Consider the following 20240-nt stretch of genomic DNA (forward strand, 5'->3'; position numbering starts at 1 on the left):
CGACTCTATTGACGTTTTAAGGATAAGACTTATGCTTTGCCTAAATTTCAAATTATTTCAAAACTAGTCCATTAGTTGAGGTCACAGCTCTCTTCAGAGGACTAACAAGATAAATAACTGAGCTTTTAGCCGGCGCCAGTACTTCTCAGGCTTTCTGCGATTAGCAAGAAACCTTTGGAAGTCCTGTTTCTTGCAACTTGAAACTATGTTATCAATAGCTCTTCCTCGTTTGAAACTATGTCAGAAGAGGATATACATAGGTGTAGGAAGAAGCCTTGACTTTTAATGAATATCGAAGATCTACCGAATGCGTGGTCCACTTTTAATGGGTTATGTATAGAGATGGCAATGATTAATCATTTGATTAAATTAATCGATTATTTTCATTCAATTTACGATTTAATTGCATCGAAACACCTTTTTTAATTAGTCGATTATTACTCGAGTAATTGCAAAATAATCGCAAACAGCATTTTGAATTTTAATACATTTTATGTTCATCTAAGTTAGTGTACAAGGGTCGAAATTGGTCGCATCAGTCATTTATAACTGGAAACGGTGTAAACATAGTTAAATTCTAATATGTCAACGTAGTTTAATATCAACAAATGAATGTCTGGTAACACTGCACTTACAGTTAAGTCAAACGCATTTTACATTCAGTTGTTTGAAGAGCAATGGCGTCAGTTAAAAGCGGAGTGTAGAAACTTTTTAATGAAATAAGCGATAACTATGTTAAATGTCAACTTTGCTGCAAACATTTAAAATTTTCTAATAACACATCAAATATGTTGAAAGATTTAAAATTAAAGCATGCAACTGTAGCCTGCAAATTGGTGGTAAGTTGGAGCAATCGGTATTACATTTTTAAATACAATTTCTTCTAGGTATATATACATAAATATATGTGTACAAATTAGACTCTGCAATCTAGGAGTAAAGACAATGTTTCCCTAAGTTATGATGACACTGACACCATGATTGAAATGCCGAGTTGCAAACCAATTAATGAAAGCCCTTTAAGTGAGGGGCCAAGCTTCAGCAGCAAGAAACCGAAAGAAGGCAGCATGAGAGAGCTACCTAGCTGTAGCAGTAAAAATCCTCAACTCCTCATTTCTAAAGTCTTCCAAAATATTGAAAACTTTTCGCTTCATGGCTCAAAGAACCAAAAGCTACAGCATGGAATAGTGGAAATGGTTATCAAGGATAATCTACCTTTTGACTTAGTTGAAGGTATATTAAAATACATTACAAAAAAAATTTATAATGAATGACGCTTTTTGTTCATTTATTTTTTAAAAGGTAAAGGCTTCTTAAGTTTCATGAAGCAACATTTTCCTCTTTACAAAGTCCCAATAAGAAATACCATCACGGCTCACATTGAAAATATGAACGATGAAGAACGACAGATGTCTGGACTGATGTAGAAATGAATAGCATGTTTGGTTTGACCATTCATGGTGTAAATGGGACGAAGCAATTTAATGAAACAATTGGCGTTTATAAATTAACAGAAGCACATACTGCATCACATATTTCCAAAGTTCTCATTGCTGCTTTGAAAGACTTTTCTATTGACGAAAAAAAAGTAATGGCTGTAGTGACCGACAATGGTGCAAACATCGTAAAAGCTGTACATGATCCATTTGGCAAAAAACGCCCTATTCCTTGTTTTGCACACACCCTCAATTTAGTATGTAAAACTCACTGAACAATCCTGAAGTAAATGCAGTTGCTGTAGAATGCAAAGAAATAGTTAAGCGGCTAAAAAGAAGTGTTAAAGCTAATGATGATCTTCGAAATATGAAAGCTGCTGCCGGAGTAGCTGAAGGCAAAATGCTTAAGCCAATTGTGGACGTGAAAACACGTTGGAATTCGACCTACTACATGCTTGAACGGTTCATTAAACTATGTTCATATATTAACCAAATACTCTTCAACTATTCTGACGCACCGGTAATGACAACATCTAAGGAAAAAGATGATATCATGGAAATACTCAGTATATTGAGATCATTAGAGGCAATGACTGTACATCTAAGTGGTGATCAACGAGTAACGTTAAGTCAAGTGATTCCATTAGTTCACTGTGGTCGGGAACAAATAGTGAGAATAACAGCTAAACAGCCAGTCGCTGAAAAACTAAAAGATGTCGTGTTAAATCAGTTTGATCGTACATTTTGCTACATCGAACATTCCTTTTTGCTAGCTGCAACAACATTACTCGACCCGAGATTCAAAATAATTCATTTCAAAGACCCATTAGCGTTGCCCCCAGTTATAAAGTTTTTACGTACTGAAATAACAGTTGCAGATGATACTATGGAAACGAGCAGCAAGTCATCAGTGGAATCGGTAGAGAATGAGTTTGACCTCTAGGCCCCTCACAAAACTGTAGTGCACAAAAGAAGGAGGAAGGACAACGATTTTACATATCCACAAGATGAATTGAGCTCTTATTTGAATTGTCAGGTATTAGAACAAAGTCGAAACACTATTGATGCTTGGGAAGAAATGAAAACCGTTTACCCAAAACTGTACGGACTTTCAAAAAAGTATTGTCATCTACTTGGTACCTCAGTACCAGCTGAGCGGCTTTTCTCAAAAGCGGGTGCAACTACGACCGAAAAACGCAATCGTTTGACAACAAACTTTTTATCGAAATTGCTTTTTCTTCAAACTTGGTTGAACAGAGAATACATTTTCTTGACTTCAATGAATATACATATTTTCATTTAAGCTAAGGCAAATGAATTTTTAATACGATATTTTAATTTTATTTCCGTTTTTGTTTTTGTGTATATGCCGACATAATTTGAATGTCTGAAATAAGAATATAGTCTCCTAGATTTTATTGGTTTTATTTTTACGCAAAGTTGCAAAACATAGTCTTTCAAGCAAGAGGCAATTCTTTTACTTTAAGATTGCTGTACATATTTTGATAAATTTAATGTCATTGTGCTACTTAACTTCAAATATATTTTCTCGTTTAGGATAGGTCTGGGACTCTGTGATAGAGCATTATAATACAAGATTCGGCGCTGAAACTTGGTGGTGGTCTTTGTGCAATTTAGTATTATTTGAAAACATTGGAATTAATCGATTAATCGATTTTTTTACATTAATTGCAATTATTTTTTTATATCTCGCAACCAATCATTTGATTATTTAATCGATTAAAAAAAAAATTGCCATCACTAGTTATGTATGTAAATCTAACAAGATAGAGCAATATTAAATTCCAACGATTTGGAATCCCAATGAGTAAATAAATGTCCATAACCTCAAACTGCAGATGTCGAAGGTCAGAAAAGCATCCGCTGTGATATAGAAAGCGTCAATTTGGTATAACCAAAAGCCTTTCACATATCAATTCATCAGTTCAAATCCAAAAATCACATCTCTGAACCCAGGTCTCCGAAAAATATTGAGTTAAAGATGTTGTTTTGATTTGATTCGGAACTGTGACAATACAATCTGAGAATGTTTATCGATATGTGTCAATATTTGTCTTATTTCATGCATTTCTAAAGTTCATATACATATACTTGTACATACTATATGTATGTTACAGTTAGGAAAGAGAATGCTACAACCTTACTAAGTGGTCAAATGCTTTTTCTGTGTCCATTAATCTTGTACTCGCGGACTGGTCCGTTCGTTTGTAACCAATATTCGAGATAATCTTTGAAGTCTAGGTTACACATACTAAAAGGGTAGATATGATGTGATCTCCATGACTTATTAGACGCTTCCTTCTTGCATGTGAGCTGATCGTATTCTGCCGGCGACTGATGTTTGGACATCTGGTGTGAAGTTATTAGACGATGGGAAGTCAAGTCAAACACATAAAGTTTAAGAATCTAATCAAATCAGCTGAGAGGTTCTTAGTGAGAATTTCAAAGACCAATCCAAAAACTGAATTTTGTGGTAAATGTTGAAGTGTCTTTGCTTAATCTACTTATTAAAAAAGTGAGCGTGAACGAGTGAGTGACGATCGCTTTGACTCATCTGACGTTGCACGAATCAAAAAGGAAATGTAAAACAACAAAAGAACGAAGGTCTCCGTCCATTAGACCTTGATTATAAAAGAGCGGCGATCTCCTGGGAGTAATTATCATTTATTTGCCTCAAGTATTTCTACTATTTATTTCCTCAGCCGATTATTGTTCCAAATTCGGTTAAAAACTTCTTGTCACCATCAGCAACTATTAATTTATTATTCTCTAGCTGTGGTATCATTTATTTGACTTGAAATGGCCGAAATGAAATCCAATACTACCGACTTCACTTTGGCTTAGTTTATCATTTTCCGCAAAATTTTCTATTTTGCTTGGCAACAAAGCATGCTCATTTGCATAGGCTGCAAAATGTAAAAAAAAAATTGGCAACAAACAGGCAAAATAACAATATGAACAGTTTGAAACAAAGCAGATTGGTGCCTATGTCGCGCAAGGTACGCCTAGCAACACCAATAATATTCATAATAATTAACCCTATCATCATCAGCCAAACAAAATGCGATCATTAGGTAAATAAATTCGCTGATGACCGACAAAACCGGACAAACGACAACTGACAGCTGAGACAATTGACTGCAGAGTAAAGACTGTGGTTGGAAGATGAAAAAAAAGACGTGTGGTAAGCAAGGAGGTGACAAAAATAAAATAATAAAACTTTACTTTGGCTGCACCATATTAAGGCGCTCGAGTTACTTAATAAGGGATAAAACCTTTGCCTCGGCCAATAATCTATACCACATTATGTGAAGATATCTTGCCAGAAAAAAGTTTCCATATAAGTAGTTATATTCATTAGAGGTTCAACATCGCCAGTTCTAACAAACTGGCACCTTATTGCGTGGAAAACGACGTGTTGAAAATTACAGATCGATATCTCAAAATCTGATGGTGTACCAGTTCTCGTATATGCAGACAGACAGACATGTGTAAATCGGTTCAGCTCGTCACGTTGAACATTCACATAAATATATGAAGGCAGCAGCGACAGAAGGACAAGTGCAAGACAAGTCCTACAGAGTTTAATTTATGTAACCAACAAAGCAGATTCTCGGTCCAATTTGATCAGGTAGTCTGTAGTTGTAATACATGTAAGATCCCGATTATATCAGACCTCGAATAGGTGGAGTTCTCTGGGACTGCTCTAGTTGCAAGGAGACTCTTTTATCGCTAAAGCGCTTTTCCCACGCTTGTATCTCAACTAAAGTTAAGGTATCAAACCATAATGAAGTGAATATATAAAAAAATGTGATAAACTCAAATCAATAAACAGATGAACTTTTTCAAAATCAGATATGGTCATTGTCCATGCATCTGCACGATATAGCAGGACGGGATTGGTGAGGGACTTGTGGAATGTGGTCTGTGTTCGTCGATATGGTGCTTTACTTTTCAATTGACTACTCAGTCCAAAGTAGCACCTGTTGGCAAAAGTGATTCTGCATTTGATTTCATGTCTTTTTCTTAGCCTGTATTAAACTAGCAATTTTATTTGCTTTATTACATGAATATCTGTCGGAGTTCGGTGTTCATGGACATAAATGGAAGCTAAAACTCAGAGTTACCAAATATTTAATTTCTTCGGTACCAGAAAATATGTTTACAGGCCTGTTAGAGTGTAAAACAGACCTCCTTGAGCTGAAAAAAGTTTGTAAAAGTGCAATCAAGAAGACTGAATGAAGTAATATATGTATGTGATTAATCAGCTATGTCAGTCGTAAATATAGTTCGAAATCTTGAACTTTCTTTTGCCGAGGTAGATATTAGCTGAACTTCACCTGTAGTCATAAAAACGCCTACTATATTGGACTGTCTCAACTATTCAACTTAAGTACAATGGAACTGGATGGTGTGAAGTTTAATGTTGAAAGTATATTTTGATTTACTCAGTTAATTTCTCTAAGTAACTGGGTTCGGGATATTCTCTATAAGATACTACAAATCTTTATCGCAGGTTGAAATATTAAAACCCTATTTTGCATGTCAATGGGGGAAAGCGGGATCAATTCTCGAGTAATAATTCCTTAGATTATATGGTGGTAATACCCACTATATATACATATATTATATAACAACACCAGAATCAGCTATCAAAGGAAAGCCGCAAATTTGTATGATAAAAGGAAGCGGACATCTTTTGCCGCAGTATTGCGCCTCTTCCTCTATACTTTTCATTTGGCTCCACTGCTTTTCTCCTCATTTCCTTTCATTTTTTAATTATTCGCATGGGCATTTAACAAACAGCAGCCATAGCAATAACAGCAATACCAAACAAGTAAGGAAGGGCTAAGTTCGGGTGTCACCGAACATTTTATACTCTCGCATGATAAAGTGATAATCGAGATTTCATTATACGTCATTTATATATTTTTCAAATACCGTATTTTTGTAAAGTTTTATTCCGCTATCATCATTGGTTCCTAATGTATACACATGTTATACAGAGAAGGCATCAGATAGAATTCGAAATAGCGTTATATTGAAAGAAGGCGTGGTTGTGAACCGATTTCACCCATATTTCGTACGTGTCATCAGGGGGTTAAGAAAATATTATATACCGAATTTCATTGAAATCGGTCTAGCAGTTCCTGAGATATGGTTTTTGGTCCATAAGTGGGCGAGGCCACGCCCATTTTCAATTTTTAAAAAAATCCTGGGTGCAGCTTTCTTCTGCCATTTCTTCCGTAAAATTTAGTGTTTCTGACGTTTTTTGTTAGTCGGTTAACGGACTTTTAGTGATTTTCAACATAACCTTTGTATGGGAGGTGGGCGTGGTTATTATCCGATTTCTTCCACTTTTGAACTGTATATAGAAATGCCTGAAGAAAACGACTCTGTAGAGTTTGGTTGACATAGCTATAGTAGTTTATGAGATATGTACAAAAAACTTAGTAGGGGGCGGGGCCACGCCCACTTTTCCAAAAAAATTACGTCCAAATATGCCCCTCCCTAATGCGATCCTTTGTGCCAAAATTCACTTTAATATCTTTATTTATGGCTTAGTTATGACACTTTATAGGTTTTCGGTTTCCGCCATTTTGTGGGCGTGGCAGTTGGCCGATTTTGCCCATCTTCGAACTTAACCTTCTTATGGAGCCAAGGAATACGTGTACCAAGTTTCATTATGATATCTCAATTTTTACTCAAGTTACAGCTTGCACGGACGGACGGACGGACAGACGGACGGACAGACAGACATCCGGATTTCAACTCCACTCGTCACCCTGATCACTTTAGTATATATAACCCTGTATCTGACTCTTTTAGTTTTAGGACTTACAAACAACCGTTATGTGAACAAAACTATAATACTCTCCTTAGCAGCTTTGTTGCGAGAGTATAAAAAGTATCTCAATCTGAAAAGAGAGGTAAAAAAGCGAGTTGCAGAGGATAAAAGGTCTCTTTATTTAAATGGAGGAGGATCACCATTAAAGAAACTGTTAACTGAGTTTTATGTAAAACTTTTGACTGTGTTGCGTGGGAAGCAAGTTAGTGGCATGCAGAGGGTGTATGACAATGATGTAATTGCCGCAAATATTGATGGTGAGTTTATACACTTGATTTTATTTTCATGATATTTCAAATGTATGATTTTATCAATTCTCTAAAACAGAGTCCGTGATATTGGAGGAAGATACATTAGAAAGCATAGTGGATTTCGAAAACACGACTGAAATGGAAAATTATAAAGGAATAAATGGTAAAGAATTTTAAAGTAAAAAAATACCAGAATCATTACAAATAAATCTATCTTTTAGAATCCGCCAACGTTACATTAAACGTTGAATCAAACCAGCTTTGGAACAAATATGATCCCAGCAAGTTGAAAACAGCAAAATATTCAAAACTAAAATTTGAAGAAAAACCACAAAGATCTGCGAAAAATGCTTGGGCAAAGTTAGCAGATATGAAAGCAAAATGGACGGAAGAAAAATATGAAGCGGATATAAAAATAATATATGCGGAGCGCGAACAAAGAATGAAGTTATTAGAAGAAAATAACAACCTATCAACGAAGTTGATGAAAGAAAAACATGATTTGGAAATGAAAATTTTAGCAGTAGATTTGGAAAGAAAGAAAAAGGATCTGGAAGGGTGAAATAAAAAATACATATATGTAAAATTATAAACGTATTTATTAAACTACAATAAACTGAAGTAATTATCTATTAAACATTTTCTGTTAAGATTTTTTATTGTATGACTTTCAACATTGCGATTATTGGGTATATTAATCATATTGTTTACAACATCTTCAATTCCACTTGAAAGTGACGGAGCCATTATATCGCGATTATTGCAGTAGATGTTGTGTAATACTGGTGTTGCAACAATAATGCTTTGGGTTTTTTCCAGATGCAAGCGCAAGCCCAGTGATAATACCGGAAACCTACGCTTCCAGACTCCATATGAGCGCTCGATACAATTCCGAGTTCTTATATGAGACTCGTTAAAAAGATTTTCTGCACTCGTATTGACATGCATTAATGACGTAATCACGAAGTGGTTATTTTCATAACCACTGTCTACAATTACTATTCCAGAACCAAATTCTCCAGATTCTAATCGACAATGAATACGAGAGTTACGGAAAATAGTAGCATCATGAATGGATCCAGGCCACGGTGCAACGATGTCTATGATGCGGAGATTACTATCACATAACGTCTGGACGTTGATGGAAAATATACTTTTTCTATTACGAAATAGCTCTGCGTCTTGCCCACCTATATATAAAATATATAAAAAGTTTTTGAGTGAAGTATATTTTGGACTTTCTTTACCTGGAGAAATAATTTTTATATGAGTGCAATCAATTGCTGCGATCACTCGAGGAAATTTAGCTATTTTACAAAAGTCTCTCTGGGACTTTTTCAGGTTTCTTTCCGCTTTTGGCATATAAATGTGATAGTCTTTTAATTGGGCTATGTGGTGCAAAACTACTGTTATAACTCTTGATACCGTACTTTTAGATACTCCAACTAAATCTCCTACTGTCCTCAACATATTTCCCGTAGCATAAAACCTCAATGTAAGCAAAATCATTTGTTCTGGTGATAATGCATGATTCCTAAAAGAAATGTATACATAATTGAGTCGTTTAAGGCAATTTAGATGTACCACTTGGTTTTGTGTTCAATTTGTAGTCGAATACAATCGAGCACATTCCAGGCTCTTTTTTTGCTAATCCGAAATCTGTCGCGGAAATCTTTTTCGTCATATAGCTTGAAGAATTTCGGCCGGGACCTGATTTCTTTTGTTCGTCGCATTATTATAACATTCCAGAGGCCATCGTATTCTGGGCCACTGTCAAAATCGCAATCCCAATCCGATTCCATATTTCTTTCACAAAATATAATTTGTTACTCGTATAGCTTATTATTCTTTTTTTCACAAATAACTGAAAATTCAAAACAAAAATCAGCTGTTATTTAAGCACTGCTTAAGTCTCCCCTTTTCAGTACTTAAGCATTACATAAGTATGAACTGTAAAATACTATTTTCCTGTTTTATCTTAAGTACAACATAGGTATGGACTGTGAAACCGGGCATAAGCTTTGTCTACCTAACTCTCTTTCCACTTGGTAGTTTTTATTATTATTCACTTTTCACTTAAATTTCTCTTTGTTAAATTTTTGCAACCCAAATCAACACACTTAATGACCCACTGCGCTGTCCAATCACCAAGGTAACAGCTTTTACAACAGAAGGTAGCCACTTAAAAACGCTTTTGTTGAGTTTAGGTGAAATTTCGAAATTTTTCAATTCCTTTTTTTTCAACTATTCTGCGCTATTTGCTTCTGTTTTTGTGCTTAAATACGAGTGTTTATCCTTTCATTTGGATGCGCACCGCCCCACTAACATGGCGGTAATAGCAGGCGGTCCACACTTTGCGTTTTCACAATTTCCCTGCGAGACTAATTTTTGGCATATGCGCGCTCATTACTTTGAGAAAAAACGGAGAAAGTGGAGAGGGAGAGTGCAAATATTCAACGCTTACAAATAACTTGAGTAAGTGTACTTGAGTAGTGTAAGAAACAATGAAAAAATCCTTGGCGAGTTTATTAAAGCGGTAAAATGCAGCAGTACCGTTAACTTAATAAATACTAGTAATAACCCCCGATAATCGGGGGACTCCGTTATTTAAAATGAAAAAAGGAAAAAAAAAAATTTTTATAAAAACTCAATTTATTCAAGTACTTCATGGAAAAATACATTCGTAGTGGTTTTATTTTGGTCGTAAGTCTTAACTTTGATATATAAGATCGTACTCGACTCAATGCGACATACAGCTGGCCATGCGTAAAACAATCCTCCTTGAGGAAAACACCAACTCTTGCTAGAGTCTGCCCTTGAGATTTGTTTATTGTTATTGCGAATGCTACAATTATTGGAAATTGGCGACGCTTTAAAATAAAAGGAAGTGTTGATTCGCTGGGCTGTAAATTTATACAAGGCAATAATATTTGTTTCCCTTGTGATTCACCGGTTAAAATTTCGACCTCCAAACAATTACAATGTAGTGCTTTTACTATCAAGCGAGTCCCATTGACCAACCCTTCGTATGTATTAAGATTGCGGATTAACATCACAACTGTTCCAACCTTAAGCCTTAACTCATGAGGCGCTACTCCACTGAAATTAAGGGAGTTTAGAAATTCTGTAGGAAATCCGACATCCGGATCTTCAGAAACGACAGCATCCACGCTATAATATACCCTTTCTTCACCGGGCAACATATTTACTATTTCGCTATTTATTATCTTACAGTGATCATTTTTTGGACACAAAATTGCCCGATCCTTCAAATGGTTTTGACTAATAACACCAGACTGAGGCTGAAATACCCAATCCACTAAATTTTCATTTAGCAAAATTATCTCTTCTGGTATATTGATTTTCGACTCTGAAGAGAGCTCTCGGCCTTCTCCAACACGCAAAAGAAAACTGTTGTATAAGGATTCTTTAGAATGCATATTCGTTGAGAGTTTGAGACACCTAAAAAATTTCCAAAGTGAGCACCGTTTCAACCAGTTACCAACTATAGCGGCGCGTGAGCTATTGGGCACCACAGGAAGAACTTGCCTGAAATCACCACCTAATAAAATAACCTTTCCACCAAAAGGTATTTCATTTTGGTGAATATCACGTAATAATCGATCTAAGCAAAAGTATCATGCTAATTCGGCGAGCATTGCGATTTTCTTCTCTGGCCCTCTGTTCCTCTTCGCGTTCAACCTGCGCCATATGCTTATACTCATTTGCCACGGGGTTAATATTTGAAAGCATTTCGTGGATTTCTCTCAGCAAATACCAATCGCAGTTTGAATTTTGTTGTGCCCTTATATCAGTTGCTTGATCCGTGTCAAGAATAAACAGCTGGGCGTAGGAGGATTCTGAAGGATGATATATGATCCATGTATTCGGAAGCAATATGGTCCGCGCCCTGTAGGCTCCGCAATTTTCGCTTCGAAAGATGCAAAAGCAAACGAACTATTTAACTGCCGAATATTCTCCAAATAGTGTCCCCGCCAAGAGCTCAAATCATTTTCTAACACAGCTTTCAAAAACTCAGGTACACGTAATTCTTGAAGTTTAACTTTTCCGCCGTGACAACATGTCGTAAAGCCATTTCTTACCTAGTAACAATTTCAATCAAATATTAAGACAATAAGTATGTATGTACATATAAGTTAGCACCAGCTAAGTTGAAACCAAAGCTAACACCAACACTATTGCGCTAAGTCAACAATTACAAAGAACTGGGAAATAGCCCAGACGCGCGCTCAGCAAAATTGTCAATATCAGCAGCGCAATATCCGGCATGCGCCGATCAAAATTCTGGATCGACCTAAAAAAGGAATAAGCAAAATAAAACACTTGCAACAACATCCGGCATGCGCCGACCAATACCAATTGCTGACACAGGTAGAAATAGGGTATATTTAAGAGAGAATAAGTAGAATGAAGTTTTAGTATTAATGTTTTGGTGATTCATTAAAGGTCTTGCGACCAACGAAAAAATCTTTTTTTTAGACTTGTACAATACAAGTCGATAACTGGCGCCCGAGTCAAATAAGCTCGGCGGAGTCTAGTCGTTGAAATTGTTAAGAGCGTTGAAAGTGTCAGAAATAAATAAAGACCTTTTTTTTTAACGTGCAACAATAAAGTGCCACAAACTAAAGACTTTAAAAGAAATTTGCCATAATAAAGTGCCAAAAACAAATAAAGACTTTAAAAAAAAGTGCCACTTAAAAAACGCCGAAGAAAGAAAGACTTTGAAAAAGTGTGCCACAATAAAAACGGCTCCACATAAAAAGTGAGATAATAACACTACAAAGAAATTGTTGAAAACAACATAAAATCAGCATAAAGTGGCGTGAAGAGAAACGTGGAACTTCCTTGACGCCCCAACGACAGCACGACACCAGCCGACCCGGAGTAAAACAGGAAGGAGTAAGCAAGTGTTCCCGAGTACCGTAAAGAAAAAAGGATATCAGCACACTTACCGGCATATCTATCAACAATGCAGCTGCTACTAATGTAAGAAAATAGATTATAAGTACTAATTATACCATATAAACCCTATTCTTAACTAAATTTAATGAGATAAAAATAGTTAGAGAAGGAATTTGGATATACGTCAGAAAAGTGAAAAATTTAAATAAAGAAAAGTTTTTGTGAAAAAATAGAAAATAGTGGAAAATTTAAACAAAGAAAAATAAGTAGTAAAAAATTTGTTTAATAAAGGAAGTTTTTGAAAAATAGGTACATAGCTAAAATCTAGAAATAACAAATTGGCTTGTACAGCCTATAAAATTAAATATTACTGAGGCTACGATTCACCACCCTCGGGGGGACCCTCCAGGCAATAACATAAAAAAAAACACTGCGATTCACCACCCAAGGGACCCTCCAGTGATTTATCAACTAAACAAAAATCTAAAAGGATAAATTAATTATAAAAAATAAAATTCAGATAATAACAACAAAAGAAAATGGCAAATCCAAATAATTTAATAGGACCACCCGTGTTAGGGAATAACACAACTCCCCCACCTGCCCAACAAATTTCCCCAGACTTGGCAAACACGATACGAGCTATGGTTTCCCAGGCTATAGAAGCCAGTGGACCACAGCTAGTCAGGACTACTCTAGGCAATAACAATAACCCTATTATAAAAGATCAGACCATAGAAGAGCAATATAGGAATAATATGGCTGAAATGGATAAAGTCCCAGATGTCGTACGATCCTTGAGAGAATTCTCAGGAAACGCCTCTGAGTTCAGCTCATGGAAATAAGTGTCGAGCGAATTATAAAGATATATGAACCCTCAAAGGGCACCCCAAAATTTTTCGGAATTCTAAATGTAATCCGGAACAAAATTGTTGGAAAAGCGGACATAGCGTTAGAATCATATAACACCCCCTTGGATTGGACAGCCATCTCCCGTTGTCTGACCACCCACTATGCCGATAAACGCGACATAGGCACTCTAGAATATCAAATGACGTGCCTTATTCAGGGAAGGAGCTCTATAAATGAATTTTATCAGAAGGTTTATAGTCAATTATCCCTAATACTTAACAAAATAGGATGCATGGAAATTGGCAAGAAGGCAGTCCATCTACTAACGGACAACTACCGTGCCAAGGCCCTGGATACCTTTGTGAGAGGACTTTCCGGTGACCTCCCGAGGCTTCTGGGTATAAAAGAAGCCAATACTTTACCAGAGACACTACACCTTTGTCTAAAGCTGGAAAATCAAAGCTTTAAAGCACATCATGCCAACAACCAAGTGTTAAACGCACCATTAGTCCCTAGACATCAAAGTTTCAACTCTTTCATTCCTAGACAACAACCCACCATGGCAAGGCAGGTACAACCATTATACTCACGATTTCCCGAAACAAGATTCTATCCCGAATTAGCCCATATACCTCACCCTCAGCAAACTTATCGCCAACCAAATTTGAGTCCCCATAGCTCCCAGCAATATCAAAATTCAAATTCGAATCCACACAATAGCTACCAACAACAAAACTCCTATAACCACTCTAGATATCCATATAACCAACAACCAAACTATCCTCCCCCAAGGCCACCTAACCTTCTCAACCCATGGACGTGGATGAAAGCGTCAGAACAAGAGCGGTAAATTATGTGAACCGCCCTAAGCCCCAAGAAACTGGCAAACGACCATTGAATGCATCCATGATCAACTCAAAGGAACTCAAGCTCAAAGGAACTTTCATATAGACATGGACGAAACAACTTACGATCCATACCATGAAGACCAACATTATGAGCAATACGACAACACCCAACAAACAGCTTACAGTCAGGAAACAGCTTACAATAATGGAGACAAAGAACCAAATGACCTAACGGACGTACATTTTTTTAGACTGAATAGCTCTTCGTTGCCCTATTTTCGATGCAAAACGAAGAGCGGCAAAACACTTAACATATTAGTGGATACAGGATTTAACAAAAACTATATCCAATCCGGTCTAGTTAAAAACGCAAAAGAAAACGATAACCCCTTTTTCGCCAACTCAGTTGGAGGAAAAATAAAAATTACACAACACACATTTTTAAATCTTTTCAACTTGGAAAATTGCAGACTCAAATTCTTTCTACTACCCACACTTAAGACTTTCCATGCTATATTAGGAAACGACAGTCTAAAAGAACTTTCAGCAGTCATACACACAAGAAAAATTTCATGGTCATAGCAAACACAGAAAGAATCTACCTAAGACAATTTAGTATACAGAATGTTAATACAATACATATTCGAGACGAACATCCTACAACAATAGGTAAAGACGAAATAAGCCAGCTAACACGAAAACACTGCAACCTATTCTCAGAACCGAACGAAAAACTGACATACACAACAAAAGTAGTAGCAGAGATACGAACAATTTCCGACACGCCCATATATTCAAAATCTTACCCATACCCTACCAGCCTTAAACAAGAGGTGGAAGACCAAGTAAACAAATTATTGGAAGACGGAATCATCCGAAAATCAAGGTCACCCTACAACTCACCTGTCTGGATCGTACCCAAAAAAAACGACGCTTCAGGCGAAAAAAGTTCCGATTGGTTATCGATTACAGAAAACTAAATACAGTCACAATTGCAGATAGGTACCCAATACCAGAAATAAATGAGGTTCTCTCTCAACTAGAGAAAACCGAATTTTCTCTGTAATTGACTTAAAAAGCGGTTTCCATCAAATTCCTCTTAAGGAATCTGACGTGGAAAAGACAGCTTTTTCAGTGAACAATGGAAAATATGAGTTCACTAGACTGCCATTTGGTTTGAAGAATGCCCCGTCTATTTTCCAACGGACATTGGACGACATACTAAGGAATATATAGGACGGATATGCTATGTATATATAGATGACATTATTATATTTAGCAAAGACGAAAAAGAACACTCCGAACATATAGATACAATTTTTGACACCCTTACAAAAGCAAACATGAAAGTGCAAGTCAACAAATGCGAATTCTTTAAAAACAAGTCGAGTTCTTAGGATTTGTAGTATCCTCCGATGGAATTTCAACAAACCCATCCAAAGTACAAGCAATAGCCAACTTCCCCTATCCTCAGACGATCAAAGACTTAAGATCATTCTTAGGCTTATCTGGTTATTATAGACGATTTATCAAAGGTTATGCTAAGCTAGCAAAGCTGTTAACATCCTTACTTCGAGGTGAAGAAGGAAGAATGTCTAAGAGTTCAAAAAAAATCCAAATACAATTAAATGAAGAAGCAAAGGCAGCATTCAATAAAATCAAGAACACGTTGACATCTAAAGACGTAATTCTGCAATATCCCGATTACAGCAAAGAATTCAACCTGACTACAGATGCCTCAAAATATGCCATAGGCGCGGTCCTGGAGCAAAATGGCAAACCAATTACCTTCATTTCAAGAACATTGAACAAAGCAGAAGAAAATTACGCGGTAAATGAGAAAGAAATGCTTGCCATAATTTGGGCACTCAACTCCTTTAGAAACTACCTATGCGGTACAGCAAAAGTGGTAATACCCACTGACCACCAGCCCCTTACATATGCCCTAAGTAATAAAAATAACAATTCAAAGCTAAAACGTTGGAAAGCAATACTCAAAGAGTATAACTATGAATTAAGATACAAGCCCGGAAAATCGAATGTAGTTGCAGACACTTTATCTAGACCATTTGAATTAAATTCATTATCAGTTGCTACCCACTCCGATGAAAGCTCATCTCACAATCTAATCCCATCTGCGGAAGGACCCATAAACGCCTTCAAAAATCAACTTTGGATCTCTTTAGGAGAAGAAGACAGCTATCAGTTTAAAATACCATTCCCGACCTACCATAGACATCTAATTACTAAACCCAATTTTTCAATGGACAACCTAGTGGCATTATTAAAACGTTACCTAAACCCTTCAGTCATAAATGGCATAATTACCTCCGAAGAAATAATGGGAAAAATCCAAGAGGTCTACCCCTACATTTTTCCAATTATAAAATCCGCTATACCCAAACAAAAGTAGAAGACTTAATAAACGAAGACGCCCAAAACGAAGAAATTTTGAAAGAACACAAACGAGCACACAGAAATAGAGATGAAAATAAGAAACAACTCATACAAAAGTCTACTTCCCCAAAATGAAAGCAAAAATAGAAAATATTATTAAGCAGTGCAAAGTTTGTAAGGAACATAAATATGATCGTCATCCCAACAAACCGAAATTACTCGAAACCCCAATTCCCCAATACCCCGGTGAAATAGTTCACATAGATATCTATACTACAGAAAAACACCTGGTCTTAACGGCATTAGACAAATTTTCGAAATACGCACAAGTTAAGTTAATAAGGTCAAAAGCAATAGAAGACATTAGAGAACCACTACGAGAAATAATCTTTTCTTTCGGAGTACCGAAAACAATAGTCATCGACAAAGAGAAATCGCTAACCTCAGATTCCATTCAATTCATGGTTGAAGATCAACTTGGAATTGAAATATTTAAAACACCCCCCTACACAAGTACAGTCAACGGTCAAGTGGAAAGATTTCATTCCACACTATCCGAGATCATGCGTTGCCTTAAAACAGAACAAACTCATCGCTCGTTCCAAGAACTTTTAGATAGATCCACATATGAATACAACTACTCCATACACTCCGCAACAGGGAAACGACCGATAGAGACATTTTTCGGCGGACGAGTTTCAATAGACCCCGAACAATACGAAAACTCACGCAGAGAAAACATAAACATACTTAGGAAAAGACAAGCGAAGGACTTAGAAACTCATAACAAAACAAGACAACCCATAAAAACATAGAAACTCACCCTGGTGACATAATTTACGTCAGGATAAATAAACGATTAGGATCCAAACTTACCGCTAGATATAGGAAAGAAATAGTAAAGGAAGACAAATCTAGCGTGGTAATAACTGAAAAAGGACGGACAGTACATAAAAGTAACATCAAGACCTAGAAACACTAATAGTCTTTAATTTTCTTATAAACGTATAATTTTTTTATTTTCAGACTTCTCGTGCATTTAGTGTATGCAGACTTTAAAATTATAGACTATACGAACTCACAACTAGCAACATTTGACACAGGACTGACGAAAATTCAAACTGGGACCTATAGGATAATACACAAAGTTGATCTAGATGCATGCCAAAATGCATTAAATGAAATAAGCACCACTGTAAAATCAAAGATTACTAATGAAAACCCCCTTTACCCATCCTCATTAATGAATTAAATCTAGCACAAACTTATCTAAATAGACTTAAACCAAAAAGATTTAAGAAGTCTATAGACACGATAGGAAAAGTATGGAAATGGATCGCGGGAAATCCCGAACATGATGACCTAGTTACACTGGAGAGCCAAATAAATAACATAGTAGACAATAACAAAAATCAAGTAACAATAAATAAAATAGTTTTTGATAGGATAAATAAGATAACAGCCGTTTAATATAAAATTTTGAAAGCCGTTCAATCTAGCGAAGACATACAGCACAATGTTGCTATAGAATTAAAATATAAATATAATTAAAATATAAACTTAGAGTTATAAAGGAAGAAATTATCAATATAGATTATGCGATTCATTGGGCTAAAGCCGGAATTGTAAATTCATATATTTTATCAAACGAAGAATTAGAATTAGTTAAATCTGTAATTTTAAAGAATAATCTTACATTAAATAATGTTGAAGAATCATTAGTACTAGCAAATATAAAATAGCTTCAAATAACACAATGTTATTTTACATAGTAAGCATACCATTAACAAATGAAGAAATTTGTGAATCAATTCTAATTAAACCAATAAAAAAGGAAAATATATTAATAAAATCCCTTTCGAGGACATTGTAACTTGTAATGATAATAAAATATTTGCCATTAAACTAAAATGTAAAGAAAACAACAATATTAGAATTTGTAATCATAAGAACATTATAGACATTAGTAACACTACCTGTGTCCCACAACTACTCAAGAGCGAACCAGCAGAGTGCACATTAGTCAACAATCAGCACATCCCTTCAGTTGAAAACATCTCACCTGGAATAATTCTATTAAACCAGTACAAAGGTACAATTCAAATTGACAACCAAAAAATAACCCTTGAAGGATCATATGCAGTGCAATTCCACAATTCCACGGTTATAATCGACAACCAGAAATACTCTTTTAACGAGATACTAACCAGCAAACCCCTGCCTGCTATACTGCAATCAAATATCCCCTCAAACAAGGAAGAAGAAATTTTAAGCTTAGAAATGTTGAAAGAACTTCACATTAATAACACCAAGCGGTTGGACGCATTGAAAACAACCCACACAGCAGCCCTAGTAACAAATTTTTCGCTAACGATCACTAGCATTATCTTCATAGCAAGTTTGATTATCAAGTTAATCATGAAAATAAATTTCAAGGCAGAACCAGAGCTATCGAGCTACAATCCGAACGCCAATGAGGCCGATATTAAAAAGTCGCAACACCCGAAATGCCTTACTTAACAGAACCCACAAGCCCAGTTTTTAATCCAAACAAACGAGGACGTTCGTTTTTGGCGGCGGAAGAGTTAGCACCAGCTAAGTTGAAACCAAAGCTAACACCAACACTATTGCGATAAGTCAACAATTACAATGAACTGGGAAATAGCCCAGACGCGCGCTCAGCAAAATTGTCAATATCAGCAGCGCAATATCCGGCATGCGCCGATCAAAATTCTGGATCGACCTAAAAAAGGAATAATCAAAATAAAACACTTGCAACAACATCCGGCATGCGCCGACCAATACCAATTGCTGACACAGGTAGAAATAGGGTAAATTTAAGAGAGAATAAGTAGAATTAGGTTGTTAGTATTAATGTTTTGGTGATTCAATAAAGGTCTTGCGACCAACGAAAAAATCTTTTTTTTAGACTTGTACAATACAAGTCGATAACTTATATTACGAATATAAAACAATGAAAATGTTTTGCTTTACAGTGTAAACATATATCTATTAGTCAAACCCCCCAGCGAACTATACCCCGGAAGAACTACGGAGTTTAGGGCAGCTTTGAAATAACTTGCCATATATCCTGCATGACTACGGCTCTAATAAAACAGGTCAATTCATTTATATACATACATTAACAATTAAAAATTCCTTTTTATCTATAACATTCACCTCTTCTCTTCAACCTGTTAAACTCCTTTTTCGTCTAATTCGCCTTTGGTTTGGCATTTTATTTTTAATAATTAATCTGAATCTGAACTGAAATTCGATGTATGTAGTATGTATTCGCTGGTAATAGCCGCCTTGACTTTTGGAAGAAAACTGAACTGACTCAAAGCTTACCTAACGCAATAACACTTCTAATCAAAATAACGCCGACAACTATATTTCTATTAGATTTTGCACTTGCGTCTTCGCCCATACATATGTATATACATACATATGTTTGTAAGTATGTATGTGTGAATATAAAACAAAGTAGAGTGCGCATGTCAAAGCGCAGTGTTCCTTAGCTCGTACATACATATTCGTGCAAATAGAAGAGAGCGCATGTCAAATCGTTGATAGCGCCTTAGCGCATGCATATGTATGTATGTACCAGTGCACATGCCAAAGCAAACATTTGTAATTTGTAATATTCGTCATTCTCTTATTG

General features: G+C 35.9%; 1 protein-coding gene and 1 pseudogene across 1 annotated transcript; both read left to right on the forward strand.

Annotated features, from left to right (window-relative positions):
• Positions 1–612: 612 nt before the first annotated feature.
• LOC120781306 lies at positions 613–2644 on the forward strand (annotated as a pseudogene).
• A 1767-nt stretch (positions 2645–4411) lies between these two features.
• Positions 4412–8118, forward strand: LOC120781303. The gene is made up of 4 exons (XM_040113503.1): positions 4412–4456; positions 7358–7562; positions 7633–7719; positions 7778–8118. The coding sequence occupies exons 1-4, from the start codon at positions 4412–4414 to the stop codon at positions 8116–8118; spliced, it is 678 nt and encodes a 225-aa protein (XP_039969437.1).
• The last annotated feature ends 12122 nt before the right edge of the window (positions 8119–20240 follow it).

This window comes from Bactrocera tryoni, unplaced genomic scaffold, assembly GCF_016617805.1.
Source record: "Bactrocera tryoni isolate S06 unplaced genomic scaffold, CSIRO_BtryS06_freeze2 scaffold_557, whole genome shotgun sequence".
NCBI lineage: Eukaryota > Metazoa > Arthropoda > Insecta > Diptera > Tephritidae > Bactrocera > Bactrocera tryoni.

Coding starts and splice junctions, on each gene's coding strand:
- LOC120781303 (XM_040113503.1), top strand. CDS start 4,412: ATGAACAGTTTGAAACAAAGCAGATTGGTGCCTATGTCGCGCAAG. Junction 4,457..7,357: donor TGGTGCCTATGTCGCGCAAG/GTACGCCTAGCA, acceptor TTGTTGCGAGAG/TATAAAAAGTATCTCAATCT. Junction 7,720..7,777: donor AAATTATAAAGGAATAAATG/GTAAAGAATTTT, acceptor TCTATCTTTTAG/AATCCGCCAACGTTACATTA.